Raw genomic sequence first — 14937 nt, forward strand, 5'->3', positions numbered from 1 at the left:
GAAAACTACTCATGGCCTCGGCGACGAATAGGAAGAGCTATGGTGCCAAAGAGCAGCCTTGTCTATGTTTTTTTTTCCGGGAAAAAGATCCTTCGATTAGTTAAAGAGCAACAGCCAAAAAGGGCTAGATACAACCACCACGGGCCACATACAAACTCGCCTCATTTAAGGGTGCGAGTCAAAAGATCATGAGGGGAAGAGACGCTTCTCCTCCAGTTGGCCGCTATGTGAGGAGAAGGCTATCTCATACAAGAGGAGGGGGTGGGAACAACCACACAAGTGGTCTATAGTGCCAAGTGGGTTCTCCTCCATCTGTGAGGAAAGGGCCGGGCCTCCAAAGTCGCAAGAAAGCTTCCCGCCGCTTCCGCATGCGGTCTGAACCTCCTTGTAACTTCCCCCACTGACCGTGGAGGGTGGGAATGATATCAAGCCATATGCTCTTGATGGTCTCTGCTGGTGGAGTGTGGGTACCCTCGATGGCCTCACTGCATCTAGCATGCCAAATGTGCTAGGTTGCTATGCTATTGCAAATCTTCCATCTCTGGCATGAGCCTGGCTGCCAGTCGCCTGTAGATGGGGCTGCGACTGGTACTGGTGCAATACAATGGTGAGAGATTTGAAGGCCTAGCCCTCCCCCATCTTCCTCAGGATAGCCCTGTCTAACCAAGTGGGGGAGGGGGAATCAGTCGCCACGGGCTCCCTGAATGAGAACCTAGCTGTGTGAGGTTGAGTAAAGTCTTGAGACTCCACGAATCCACTCCATGGGGAATCCCATCCGGCTCATAGTGCCCTCCAAAAAGCTCCAATCCGCCCTATCATAAACTTTCTCAAAGTCTAGGAGTAGCACAATGAGGTCCTGCTGTTGTATCCTGGCCGAAGCTGTCGCCTCCCAGAAGGTAAAGATGTTGTCCAGAATGCTCCGATCTTGAACAAAGCCGGTTTGAGTGTTGTGGATCAAGTCTAGGAGAAAAGGCTGAAGTCTGCTGTTGATGGCCTTGGCCAAGATCTTATAGGCTGTCCCTAGAAGAGTGATGGGTCTCCACTGTCGGATCCCCAATCTGTCACCACCCTCCTTGGGAATCAAGTGAATCAAGCCCTCCGAGAGCTCTCTGGCATTGCACCTGTGATCATAATCTCATTGAAGGCAGCTCGAAGGCCACCTTCCATGAGGTCCCAATGGCGAAGAAAGGAGACTGGAAGCCCGTCCGCCCCCGGGCATTTGCCCCTTGGAAGTGCCATCAATGCCTTCGCCAACTCCTCAGTAGTAAATGGTGTCAATAAGAATGACCGAAGATAAGGGGGAACCACCTCCCTCATATGCTGCCAGACCCTCTCGCGTGCTTCCATTCCTGGCAACCTTTTCATTATAAACCCTGCCCGGTCTCCAAATCTAGCTCCAAATTTGATGAAGATCTATGCGTCGTTCCATCTTGTCCCCTATCCCTTCATGCCTTGCCCTTGAACACATTCTTTGGTCTTCTATTCTTGAGTATTGAGCCTTGCACTCTCACTCCAGCCCTTGGAGGATCATCCTCGCTTGGAACCGTTGCCTGAAAGCATTTCCTCGTATGCCCCAAGTGGCACCTGACTCATAGGATTGCCATTCCCCTTGGGTCTTGTGGAACACCACCAACCAACCTCCTGGCAACTTCTTCCATGTCTTGTGTTCCTTTCCTTGGACTGTGCACCTTCATTTGGGACTGAATCAGTGTTTAGCCTTGCTGAGCTTGATGCTTTGATACTAATGTCACATGCGGGAGCTTGGGGAGTCTTCTTTCAGCCCTAAACACCATCCTAGAACAACGTGATGCAAAACGCAAGCGAGAGAGAGAGAGAGAGAGAGAGAGAGAGAGAGAGAGAGCAGAGTTTCAGTGTATTCATACAGTACAAAAAGGTGTACAGCTCTTGGCCAGCCTTTGGCTGCCATGAAAAGGTGGTATTTCATCTAGTCTAAATCTAGTCTATTGACCCTACTCCCTAGAGGAGTGAGTGCTCTACAAGAACTCAACAGTTTGCTATTTATAGGACTTGGAAAACCCATATGGACTTGTAATATGCGGAAGCTTCGGAGAAGGATCGGTACTTCAAAACTCAGAAATCAGCACTCTTTTCGCGACGGAAATTAACGCACAAACTGAAAGGAGATTTGCAGAAAATAGAGAGAGAAGGGGGAGATGGAGAGGACACAGTATTGGGTCCCAATTACCCTCTGTAGGGCCCCCACCACGGATGGTGTATTTGCTTTATTAGAATGATGTAAATCTGAAAAACAAATACAGAAAACTTGACCTTTTCTTGGCTGGAAAATCCTGCCCTTGACCTGAATCCTTCACCCCTTTGCGTTAGCAAGCCCTTGGCTGTCTTGGCCCCTTGGTTTGCTTGAGCACTTGGTGAAAAATGAGATGAATGATGGGATTATGGCTCTCTTCTATTTATACTACCCTTCAGGGGCAGTTGGCCAGCATAAGGGCAGGCGGCGAGCATCAGATACGTCCCACGACTGGATATTCAGCATTTAATGCTGAAAAATCCCATTAAATGCTGGAAAAATTCCCATAAATCTTGCGCATCACTTCCTGGCTGGCTGGACATTAGGCGCCTGCTTCTTAAGGGCTGGGCACACCTTTTGCCCACAATCCTTAAGCTGGGCAGCCTGTATGGGCTGCCCTATACATGCCCTAAGCCATTTAAAGGCTGTATGCTCCTGAAAATAGTCTTATCTTTGCCCAAGGGCTGTCTCACAGCCCTTCCATGGCTGGTGGGTCCAGCCTGGGCCTTCCTGGCCCTCATGGGGATGGTTTCACACCATTCCCATGCCCATACTAATCTCCGGGGTAGCCCTGTGGGCTGGCCCCTTGTCCTAAACATAATCTACTCAGTGATCTGGCATCCAGTACCATACCAGATACACAGAACCACTGACATCATTCTAGAGGGAGACTCACAGCGCGGACTGGCATGTGCAGGACAGTGCACACGTGACCTCGGACTCATGTGCAGGACAATGCACACCTGACCTCGGACGACTGAGATGGATCCCTGGCTGACTTGTCCCGGACTGGGCTCACATGGGACTAGTTCACCAATCCAGGTCCTGCACCTTCTGTTCAGAAATGTCTACGTGGCATCCAAGTGGGGGATGCACGTGACATCCCCTTCTGCTTAACTTGACGGAAGTTGCATAGCCTCCAAATAATCCGTCAACAATGCCGGATAGTCTTCCAAAAATTCTTTGTCGAGCCATACCGCTTCATGAGTTCCCTGGTCCTGAAACTTCGCGAGGAACTGTCGTAGTCTTCGGCCTGAGCCATGCTTGAAACGGTGCAGAAGGATCTGTTCTGGAACCATTACTTCTGCTTCATCAACAATGTCTGGTTCCGCTTCGTCTTTGACCTCTGAAGGGGGTGGACCTGCATATGGCTTTAACCAACTGACATGAAATACATCGTGCATAGTCCAACTCGGAGGTAGCTTTAACTGCATAGACACCTCATTAATCTTTATTGGCCTGTCGAGTGTAGGCCTCTTGCGCTTTAGCCAATCTGTCTTTAACTGACTCTAGGATCTCCTGGTGAGACTCTGTCACTCTGTTCGCCTCTGGTACTGAAGACGAAGTTCTGGTCAGTACCTGGAACAGATAAAATTCCGACTTCTTTTCATTGACGTAGAGCTCGTTGCTTTCCAGCAACTTAAGGACTTTCTCCACATCAATGTCATGCTGCTCAACTGTAGCTGAAAATATGAGTATGTTGTCCAAAAATATGAACACACACTCTCCAATCAACTCCCGGAAAACACGCATCATCATGCGGTTAAATGTAGCTGGGGTGTTCGTCAAACCAAATGGCATGACCACAAATTCATAGTGGGCCCGTTCTGTACGGAAGGCTGTTTTGGGGATGTCCCCCTCTACAATCCGTACCTGGTGGTATCCACACCTTAGCTCCATTCAGCCTCTCGAGAATATAGTCAATTCGAGGCATTGGGAATCTGCTCTTAATAGTCAGCTTGTTGAGTGCACGATAATCGACACACAACCGAGAAGACCCATCTTTCTTCTTGACAAACAAGATCGGTGCTGCAAATGGCGACACGCTGGGGCGGATGAAGCCAGCTTGCAACAATTCTTGGAGTTGGCGGTTAGAAAGGTGATACTGAAACTTGCTCGGGGGTTCCGAGCCTGGGAGGAGGTCAATCCTGTGATCCTCCGGTCTGGACGGGGGGAGCTGGGGAGGGAGACTGTCCCGAAGAAAAATCTTCTGGAACTTTTCATGGAGGACCGAGTACTTCTCGGAAGCACTGGCCACTGTCTGGGCTGTCTGGATGTAAATCATCGCACACTGTGCGCCTTTTCTGACTGCTCGCTTAGCCTGCAAGTGGCTTATGAGCAGAAAGTTTGGAATACCTGGCTCACACTTAATGGTCACCGGGGTGTTCGACACATTCCGATTGATTTGAAACGTGTGCTTGTCCCACTTGACATTAGGAAGAAACTTGTGAAACCACTGGATACCCAAAATTATGTCTGCTCCTACAAGAGGGGCAACCATAAAGTCACGCACAAACTCGATGCCCTGAATTACTAACTTAGCACCTAGAGCTTCATACTTGACGCTCGTTGTCATACCTGTGCTAAAACCCTCCACCTGTTTGTCCACCGGAGTCAACTCGAAATGGGCACGCCTAGCGGCCTGTTCCGTGACCACATCATCCGTGTTGCCGCTGTCAAACAAGACAACGACTCTCTGGCCACCTATGTAGCCAAAGGACTTGAGCAATTCGTTCAGCTCATACTCCTGGTCATGGGCGCCCTTCTGCTTATCTTCGAGCTCCCAGCTAATAATTGCTCCAACTGAAGCACCGGGGGTTGAAGAACTAGGGGTAGCCGCTGGGGTCTGTGTGGGAGCTGTGCACACCACGGAAGCTGTGGAGGCGGCGGCGGCCTTTGGAGGCTTCTTCGGACAATCCCGAGAAGTATGTCCTTTTGTGTGACAAAAAAAACATCTACCCTCCTTCTTGTACTGAGAAAGCTCCTCAGCACTCAACTTGCCACCTGTCTTGCCTGCCTCCGCTTTCTGGTCTGGAGTAAGCTTAGACGCATTGTTCGAGTTCTAAAAGCCAGAGGCTCCCGGGCTCTGTCCTGGGGAAGACCCCGTCTGGTTCTGGCTTTCCCCCCCCGAGGTGTTAGCCTTGGGAGAAGCCGGCTGGGAAGTCTTGGGCTTGCCACCATTGTGTTTCATTTCTGCACTCTGCGCAAGCGAGAGTGCGTCCTCAAAGGTGGCTGGCCTAAACATACGCACCTCCCATTGGATTTGCGTGTCCAGACCATATAAAAACTGCCCTTTCTTGTCCGTATCAGATAAGCCTAATTGCAGACACAAGGTCGAAATTTTATTGGCAAACTGAAGGACTAGTTGCGCGTTCTGACGCGCTCCCCTGAAAACGTCTTTGAGTCGCTCAAGGTAGTGGGGCGGTAGAAACCGCTGCTTAAGGTCACGGACGAATTCGTCCCACCCATAAGCTGCCATACCTGCTTTGGTGTGGGCATGAGCCCACTGAGTCCACCAAGGAATGGCCTCACCCTACAAGTACCAACTAGCTAAGATCACTTTGTCAGCATCTGTTTTCCTAACTGTGGCAAAGTAAGCTTCAAATTGATGTAACCATGAATAAAGAGTTGTGGGATCGAGTTTACCATTATACTTTTACTGAAATTCATTTTCTCGGAAAAATGATTCGAGGGCGCCGCCGGTGTCAATCTGGCATCCAAAGCTCTGAGGTAACGCTCGTGTTCCACGCGTCGCATGGCGTCGTCTTCTCGTTGTCGAATCTCCAATGCACGCATTTGCAACTCAAGCAAGGAGCTTGGCTGCGGCTGTGACCTTGCGAGAGGGTCCCTGTGATGACGAGGATCTGGTATCTGGGATACGGAAGGAGAGGGAGGAGGAGATGGAAAACGCGACGCTGGAGAGCGAGAACGCTTCTCCAGAGCCAAGATCTGCGCCTTTTGCTCATCCAACTTGGCTGTCTGGTCTGCGATTGCTCGCATCATCTGCTGGAACATGTCTGTGACACTCAAGCCTGGTGCCCTAGCTGGGTTGCCTGGTGCACTCTGGTCCCATGGTTCTGGTTCTCTCTCATCGCCGAAGCTCGCCATAGCGGGAAAATGCAATTCCTTTCCGGAATGCAATCTGACCATCCACTAACTGTGTGGGAGACTTCCGGAGGCTAAAAACCAACCGTCCTTCGAGGGACGGGAGTCACTTCGAAAGGGGTAGTCCACTGGCATCTAAAAACCAACCACACGAGCGAGAAAATTTTCTGGTTTTCTTTGCTGAATCTTTGTCCTTGAAGTAGGCTCTGATACCACTGTAATATGCGAAAGCTTGGGAGAAGGATCGGTACTTCAAAACTCAGAAATAAGCACTCTTTTCGCGACGGAAATTAACGCACAAACTGAAAGGAGATGTGCAGAAAATAGAGAGAGAAGGGGGAGATGGAGAGGACACAGTATTGGGTCCCAATTACCCTCTGCACCACGGATGGTGTATTTGCTTTATTAGAATGATGTAAATCTAAAAAACAAATACAGAAAACTTGACCTTTTCTTGGCTCGAAAATCTTGCCCTTGACCTGAATCCTTCACCCCTTTGCGTTAGCAAGCTCTTGGTTGTCTTGGCCCCTTGGTTTGCTTGAGCACTTGGTGAAAAATGAGATGAATGATGGGATTATGGCTCTCTTCTATTTACACTACCCTTCAGGGGCAGTCGGCCAGCATAAGGGCAGGCGGCCAGCATCAGATATGTCCCACGACTGGATATTCAGCATTTAATGCTGAAAAATCCCATTAAATGCTGGAAAAATTCCCATAAATCCTGCGCATCACTTCCTGGCTGGCTGGACATCAGGCGCCTGCTTCTTAAGGGCTGGGCACACCTTTTGCCCACAATCCCAAAGCTGGGCAGCCTGTATGGGCTGCCCCATACATGCCCTACAGCCATTTAATGGCTGTATGCTCCTGAAAATAGCCTTATCTTTGCCCAAGGGCTGTCCCACAGTCCTTCCATGGCTGGTGGGTCCAGCCTGGGCCTTCTTGGCCCTCATGGGGATGGTTTCACACCATTCCCATGCCCATACTAATCTCCGGGGTAGCCCTATGGGCTGGCCCCTTGTCCTAAACATAATCTACTCAGTGATCTGGCATCCAGTACCATACCAGATACACAGAACCACTGACATCATTCTAGAGGGAGACTCGCAGCGCGGACTAGCATGTGCAGGACAGTGCACACTTGACCTCGGACTCATGTGCAGGACAATGCACACCTGACCTCGGACGACTGAGATGGATCCTTGGCTGACTCGTCCCGGACTGGGCTCACATGGGACCAGTTCACCATCCCAGGTCCTGGACCTTCTGTACAGAAATGTTTACGTGGCATCCAAGTGCGGGATGCACGTGACAGGACTGGCCGACCTGCTGCTGTCGGCCAGGTCCGTGGACAAATCCCCTTCTTTACGGGAACTGACTCAGATAAATCTCCATAACTGCTGGCCGACAGCCTCCTCGGTTCTACCAGTGTCTTCCTTGCCCACACCTAGCTGCTGTAGCTCCTCAATCTGGTTCTAACTGGTTCTTTATATATTTCCCTTCAAGGATCAGCCTTGGGATGCATGTACATGTGGAGGCCTTGGAGTTCCAAGCCCGTCTGCATGCACATGGCAGTATTCCTCGTCAACCTACTTTGCATCAATAGGAAGATAGTTTAAGAAATCGCCTGGAAAGCTTGCCTCTAGTTAGCTTTCTCTCCTTGTGGAAGACTATCTGCTTTTTGCCTCATGATAGACACCACACAGGGGCAGTTATCCTTCATGAGTTAGCCATCTATGATCACATATGAAGGATGTGCATGACCAGCCCTCAAATCAGTCCATAAACTTGCAAAATCTGCATCGGAGTGATACAAATCTCACATGGCGGAGAGGTCTCCATGTGAGGCAACGGAAACTGCGGCCACACATAGTCTCTTGAATATCACAAAGAGTACACCTGTGAATTTCCGATGCTCACGGAAAATGCGGTCCATCATTCTATTGAAAGTAGCCAGGGCATTCATGAGACTAAACGGCATGACTAGGTGCTCAAAGTCCAAAAGCTGTCCGGAATGCCATCTTGTGAACATCCTATTGTACTACATGCACTTGGTGATACCCGCTCTTCAAATCAAATGCCGCAAAGGCATGCCAACCCATCAAGCTTATCAAGAATGTCATCTATGCGTGGAATCGGAAAACGATTATTGATAGTAAGCTTGTTTAATGTCCGGTAGTCAACACACACGTGGTAAGATCCATCCTTATTTTGCATGGGTTTTCTTGAATTCCCCTCCCCCCTTGAGTAGATCCTTTTGAAGTGCAAGGTTGTTACCCACCCGGAGGTGCCTTGATTGTTTTTCTTAAAGGTGTTACAGTTTGTGGTTGCAAAGCAGCCAAAATATCAATGGGGGCTTGCAAAGATTTGAACTCGGGACCTCCCCTCCCTGAGTCACAAGCCCTCACCATTGGGCTAGCTTGTTGGTAAGTTATCTTGATTGAAATAATAATTTGCTAATTTTCTTGTTCTAGTAACTATCAGCTGAAGTTTCAGACATTTGCTATTGCATTTTTTCTGTCCTTGTATTCTTTGCAAAACGTTTTCTAGGATTTTCCTTGTCTGTGTGTGTTTGTTTTTAAATAAGTGCAATTATTCTCTCAATTTGAAAGGTTAAATAGATTCCAAACTTACGAAGGTATGTTGTATATTATATGTTGGGGCTCAAACTTGCACCCCCTTTTGGGCATCATAGGATGATAGCCACTTCCCGCCGACTTGTGTTTTCTGCCTTTTGCAGTTATTATAGATTTTGCTAAAATCGCAGTTAACATTATCCTCAGTGGGGAGAGTACTGGCAAGGGCTACAAAAGTGCAGCTAATAAGCTACAGGTAACCGTGGAGGCCGTGGAGCATGCCGTTCTAATGCTATGTGACATCTTCACAAGAGCAGCTCGGTTGAATCTTTCTGCTCAGGCAATCCTCACTTTGTTGGAGGATGTGGGTTTCCAAGAAGGTGCAGGAAGGGAAACGTTGGCCGAATTTCTACAAGAAAAAATAGGAGATATCAGAGACGTTATCATAGATTCGTCTCTAAAGTTGCCGGTTTATGAGAAACTTGAGTGGCGGCTTGATGTTCAGGTGACCTTTACCTTACACAACATTAATATGGAGCTTTCTGCTATTTCTTTCATAAATAGAAGGATGCATGAAAAGTAGTGGGGGCTTCAAGTGCAGGTTGCGAGCCGGAGTTTGAGAAACCAGGCCACGCCTTCCTTTCTTCTCCGCCTCTTGACACGCTCTAATAATACAACTGGAACAGACACCAATTCAACTTTCTTGGAAGCTGATTATATGACTCTGAAGGCAGCTTGTACAAGCCTAGAACAAGCAGTTGCAGCAAGCAGCAGCATGCACAGTCGCCGCATTGTCCGCCATTTCAGATGATGTGTGCTGATTTGGTTAGTATTTTTCTAGTTTTGCAGTTGGAATTCGGTCCTCTTTTACCTAGCAGTTGTACGACTATTTAAAGCTAATTCTAACACTATTGTGTATGGTATTTTTTACAGGCAGGATCCCTTTGCAAGGACCCCTAACCTGTGCACTACAGTCGTAAGTGCTATCAAGGATTTCTTATGGTTTGTGCATGTAAAGTGGCAGATACAGAAGAGAAGGCTGTGTTCAGGCCCACTACATCGTTGGGTGGCTGAATGAGGCCGCCCTTTTTCCTGTCACAACATACTTCGATTGTTAGAGTGCTCGTGGTTTATTGGTGTACACGAAGTTGCACATATTTTTTTACGTGTATTTATACATGTTCTTGTGCACTGTTGATGTGAACATGTATTTCATGTTAGGCAGTCTATATGGAATTATGGCTTTAAGATTTGTGAGTACACACTTGTGAAGTTAGGCTCAGACTTCAATTCTTGTAAAGCTCAAAAAATACCGTTGATGTGTCTGGGAGACCTGCCTTTATAGCCCGTCTGAAACACACCACCGTGAGGAGGGGATAACCACCAAGCACCACAGCCCTACACAAAGACCAACAGAAGGTACCAGTCTACTCAACTGACGTCCCCTATCCTCAGCTGACACATGTGAACACTTAAACACGCTCCAAACTCTTCAAAAACTGTACAGCTGACTACTCCAGGCGTCCTCTCAAGTCAGCTCTGGCCACCCAGAGCTTTGATTTGCACTCCCGAGTCTCCAGCTGACTTCAGCTGACCACGAGCTGACCAAATACACCCTTAGTTGACACAAACTAGTCAGATGCTGATTGTAAACCAATTCAGAATGCTGACGCAGATCCCAATCCGAAATGAGTCCTCCAGGCTCCTCTACTATCTTCCAGCATGAGCTAACCTGAAATCCACAACCCCAGCACCTTCTTGAACACCTTGCCGACCCTCCGCCGACCTTCTGCCGACACCAGTCTGACTGTTCTGACTGAACTAGACCCGGCTGACAGAAACAGACTTAGAAATCCTCCTCAGTCAGATAAAGGCCCTTCCGTGTCCGCTGACACCTCCTAATCCCTAAACACTTCAAATCTCTCCAAGATTCAACTCCTTACACTCACAGCTGACAGTAGCTGACTGTCTTTTGACACTAGAATTCCTTTCCCCTCAAACTGACACAGAAATCCTCCTCAGATAAAGACCCTTCCGTGTCCTGACACTCCCTAACCCCTAAACACTTCAAATCTCTTCAAGATTCAACTCCTTCACTCACAACTGATCGTCTTCTGACTTTGGAATTCCTTTCCCCTCAACTCTGCCTGACTGTTGACAACTGACTGTCAAACCTAGACCTTGAAGTTTCCCCTTCAACACAAGCGACCAAAACCACTCGTGAACCCCCACGATTGACTCCTTTTGGGCCTCAGCTAATCCAAACTGACTTCCTTCTGACTTGACACAGTCCTTAGCTGACACCTAGACCACTAGCAGTGCCCAATGTCTCAAATTGACCTTTGACTGGTACTAAATGGTTAGCCTTGCCTTCACAAGTGTTCAATAAAACAAAATCTATACCCTAGCAATATCAGCTAATCTATCCTGACTCTCGGCTAACTCCAGCTGCCCCTATCAGAACCTGCTGACTCAAACATAAGCTAACTAGCACAATTCATACTCAACCAAAGTCAATTCTTCACTCACAATGTTTTTGCTCAACACAGCTCTATCAAAAGCCAAAACATAAGAATTCATCAACCCAACACAATCAAGCCTCTTGTGAATAGATAAAACTGGGCCACTCTCAATAACCCCGAGATGAAACCAAGGGATTTCTACACAATTATCCCCAACTAACTAAAACCTTGGGTTTCTCAATTCCACAAAACCAACAATAACAACAAAAACTGTAGCTATAACTTGTAGACTTCCACCAACAGATACAACAAAGGAATGTTGAGTAAGACATGAGCTAGTCCAAGTTCCAACAAGGTTGCTATTTAGAGGTCCTAGGAAACCCACTTCCTACAAGACCCTCTATCAAACGTGCAACCTTTGCTTTGGGCAAACCCAACAAAACTTTTGTCGTCGCCTCCTCCTCAAAGATAAACAGATTTCAAAATAACAAGCTATCTCAAAGCTGCTTCACCACACACAAAAAAAAAAAACTTGGCTCTCACACTACTTGCACCTCTCTGTAGCCTAAAAAAGCCAGCTCTCCCCCAACAATGCAAAAATCTCTCTCTTCAGAGCTTCTTGCCACCATGCACTGTTCTCCTACTCTCCTCTGTGCATGCAAGTATTCTTTCTTTAGTTTATTGGAGTGACAACGACTACTTTCATTTTTTAGAAAGTGGCCACACAACAATCCCTTATTCCTAAGGCTTCAAACCGTATTCTATACTTTGTTTCTTATCCTTGGGGTCGGGGTAGACATCTTTATTGGGCCTATTCCTTGAGCACAAAAATTCTATCATAGTTTGCAAAATCTCCACTAGTTAGAGCTTTCATGCTCAACCACTTATTTGGCAACAACCTTCCTCAAACACTACACCTAGCTCAAACTCCTATTGGTTGATTTGTACCATCATAGTAGTAGAATCCTCTACCTGGATCAAACGGGTACAACATCCATAGTCTTCTAATTGAATTGATCCACCCATCTGGATCAAAAATATGCAAACAATATGCCAATAATCTCTTAGTCTTGCCCCTATCAAATAGTGGCATTGTCCATGCAAACTTATTGTCCTGCCCCTTCACTCCTATCAACTTCCAGCAAGCCTTCATTCCATTCCTCGAAAGGATTCCCACTATCACAAAAACACTCCCCAACAAGACCATCCTTAAGAACCTTGTAAAAGGGTATACCACTAAAACTATCTTCAAGAGCAACATTACCATACTTACGCATGATAACACAGATCTCCATAGAGCAATTTTCTTCTTGTAAAGTTGGATCTGTATGAGATCCATCATCACACCTACTCTTCTCATCAATCAAACTCTGAATATCCTCCAAACATTCCTCAGGAAAATCATCATTATTATTCATAACATGCAGGTATTGAACATGCCCCAAATATTCTACATCATGCTGGCGGCAAATTCATCAGAGCCATCTGGCTGGATACCCATACAACCCACATTCAAGGGTTCAACAACATTAGCTGCAACATCTCTAACATCATCAGAGAGCTGCCCATTCAGACCATCTCCAAGAACGTGGAGTATAGAAATCCCATCAAATGTATCTTCAACATCAAGGTAATTACCCCCCAACATAGAGCTATAGGTCTTCTCAGACCAATCTTCCTCTTGCAAAACAGATTTAGCAAAAATACCATCATCATGTCCACTTACCACATCATCCAAATTTTGGATCATCTTCAAGCAAGTTACCATTAGGAAAAATGTGGGCCTTTTAGTTTTAGAGAGAGAGAGTGGTGCTCAACCAATGGGGAAGAGGCTTCCGTAACGGAAAAATTTGGCATTTTAAAGCAAGAATTAAGTAAATAGAGTAAAATTATGCTGAAAATGTATCTTAAAATAACATTTACTAAACTTAAAATAAGAATAAAATAATACTATCGAATCTTTGCACGTAAGCTAAAAGATAGTGGTAGTTAATGATTCGGTAGTATTATTTTATTATTATTTTAAGTTGAGTAAATGTTTCCCTCCCTCTGATCTTCTTTGTCTTCAACATAGTCATTCTTTCTTTTTCTAAGTTCCCTCCAAATTAAGCTCTTATCTTCTTTTTTTGTGTGTCTTGCTACACAAAATGGCAACTTGTAGAAAGCCTCGTACTAGCATTTTAGCTATTACTGTATTCAATAGTTATAATATGGACGATGGGACATGGATACCATCTACAATTACAATCGGGAGCTGGATACTTTTAGAGAGAAGGAAGAGGAAGAGGAGAAATGCTAATGAATTTGTGGAGCCATTTAAGGGACAAGTTAAAGAGTTCAAGGTATGTGAATCTAGCAAGTGTGTGACAGAGGTACTAATACATGTTTTTCAACATGTAGACTTGAGAGTGAAAAAATTTTCTCTTGGTCTTCCATGATATCGTCCCAACTGTGAGTAGTATCTCAGTCAAAGCTTCTTCTGTTTTAAAGTGTTTAATTGTTGTTATTATGCAGTTGTTTATCCATTCAATCCTGTCTCCTCATTATTTTAAAAGTATCTAATTGTTGTTTTAAAAATGTCTAATTTTTTATTTTTATGCAGATATTTATCCATCCAATATGATAGACTGACCAGTGGAGAGTATAAGTGGGATTTTTGACGCTTTTCATGCATATGTAGGAGAACAAATTTACAAAGGAAGAATTCATAGAGATGTTGCAGACCACGGTATTTTTTTCTATGATATGCAGTACTTTGAATCAAACACGTCTTCTCGATGGGGTTGTTTGACTCCATTACTCCTCCCATTATTTGGAAGCAAAGATTGGTTATTGCTAACTTCACAAACTAGTGAAAGCTACAGGATCATGTTGCATCACGACATACAGAAGTCTCTTAAGGTATTTGTTGCAACAAAGAATGTCAAGCTTATTATTTTTATGTCTATCAAAGTGTTTGTTGACTTTTTCTTTGATGAAGAAATAAGAAATACTTCAACAATGTTTATTTGTAAGTCAAGTAAGGCACTAGACTTTTTGGACAATGGTTGGGATAGGAGAAAGACAGAAGGCATCATTTCTGTTTTGGAGAAGAAGTCAATAGTTTGCAAGTACATTATTGGCTCTCAAAACTTCATTGTAACTTTTCACTACACCAGATATCATTATGTTAATGGCAACCTTGTTCCACTAGATCAAGATTTAGAGTCAAATCTCAAGAATATGTCTCTAGTAATGGAGATATATTTGGAAGGGCAATTGCTTATAATACTGAACATATTATATAAAATCTATTTCTCAAATTAGAGAAGACCTTATATACGAGGAGATTAAACAATTGCCAAAAGATAATACATTTACAATGGATACTAAAAAGGTAAACCATTTATATTTACATTCACCATTTAGTATGTTGTGCAGAACATTATGTAAGATACCACTAACAAAATCCTTTTTTTATAGGTGCCAAGGCAAAAAGAAAAAATGACTTTCTGCAAAGAATCCGTCTCTCATACTATTCACTCGATTAGTCGTTGAATGATGACAATCAAAACATTGTAACTTCAAAAGTAATTTAATATATGAAAGATTTTTTTTTCTTACAAAACAATGTCAGGCCTTTTACAAAATTAATGTTAATGTTACAATGTAAATAAAAGTCTAATGATGCCGATGTCGATCAGAAGACTCTGGGAGGCACGGAAGTGATGCCGTGATTAAGAACTAGACTGTGCTTGGGGACTGAGGT

The 14937-nt window shown here is 45.4% G+C and overlaps 1 protein-coding gene across 1 annotated transcript in view; it reads left to right on the forward strand.

Moving 5' to 3' along the window:
* Positions 1-9987, forward strand: part of LOC147614156 (uncharacterized) — a 57071-nt gene extending 47084 nt beyond the window's left edge. The window contains exons 2-4 of the mRNA XM_086780692.1: positions 8892-9232; positions 9329-9552; positions 9661-9987. Of these exons, the coding sequence (XP_086636818.1) occupies positions 8892-9232; positions 9329-9538 (551 nt within the window). The 3' untranslated portion in view covers positions 9539-9552; positions 9661-9987. The remainder of the gene's footprint in view (positions 1-8891; positions 9233-9328; positions 9553-9660) is intronic.
* The last annotated feature ends 4950 nt before the right edge of the window (positions 9988-14937 follow it).

Source organism: Cibotium barometz, chromosome 42 (assembly GCF_041138505.1).
Source record: "Cibotium barometz isolate CiBa-2024 chromosome 42, ASM4113850v1, whole genome shotgun sequence".
Classification (NCBI taxonomy): domain Eukaryota; kingdom Viridiplantae; phylum Streptophyta; class Polypodiopsida; order Cyatheales; family Cibotiaceae; genus Cibotium; species Cibotium barometz.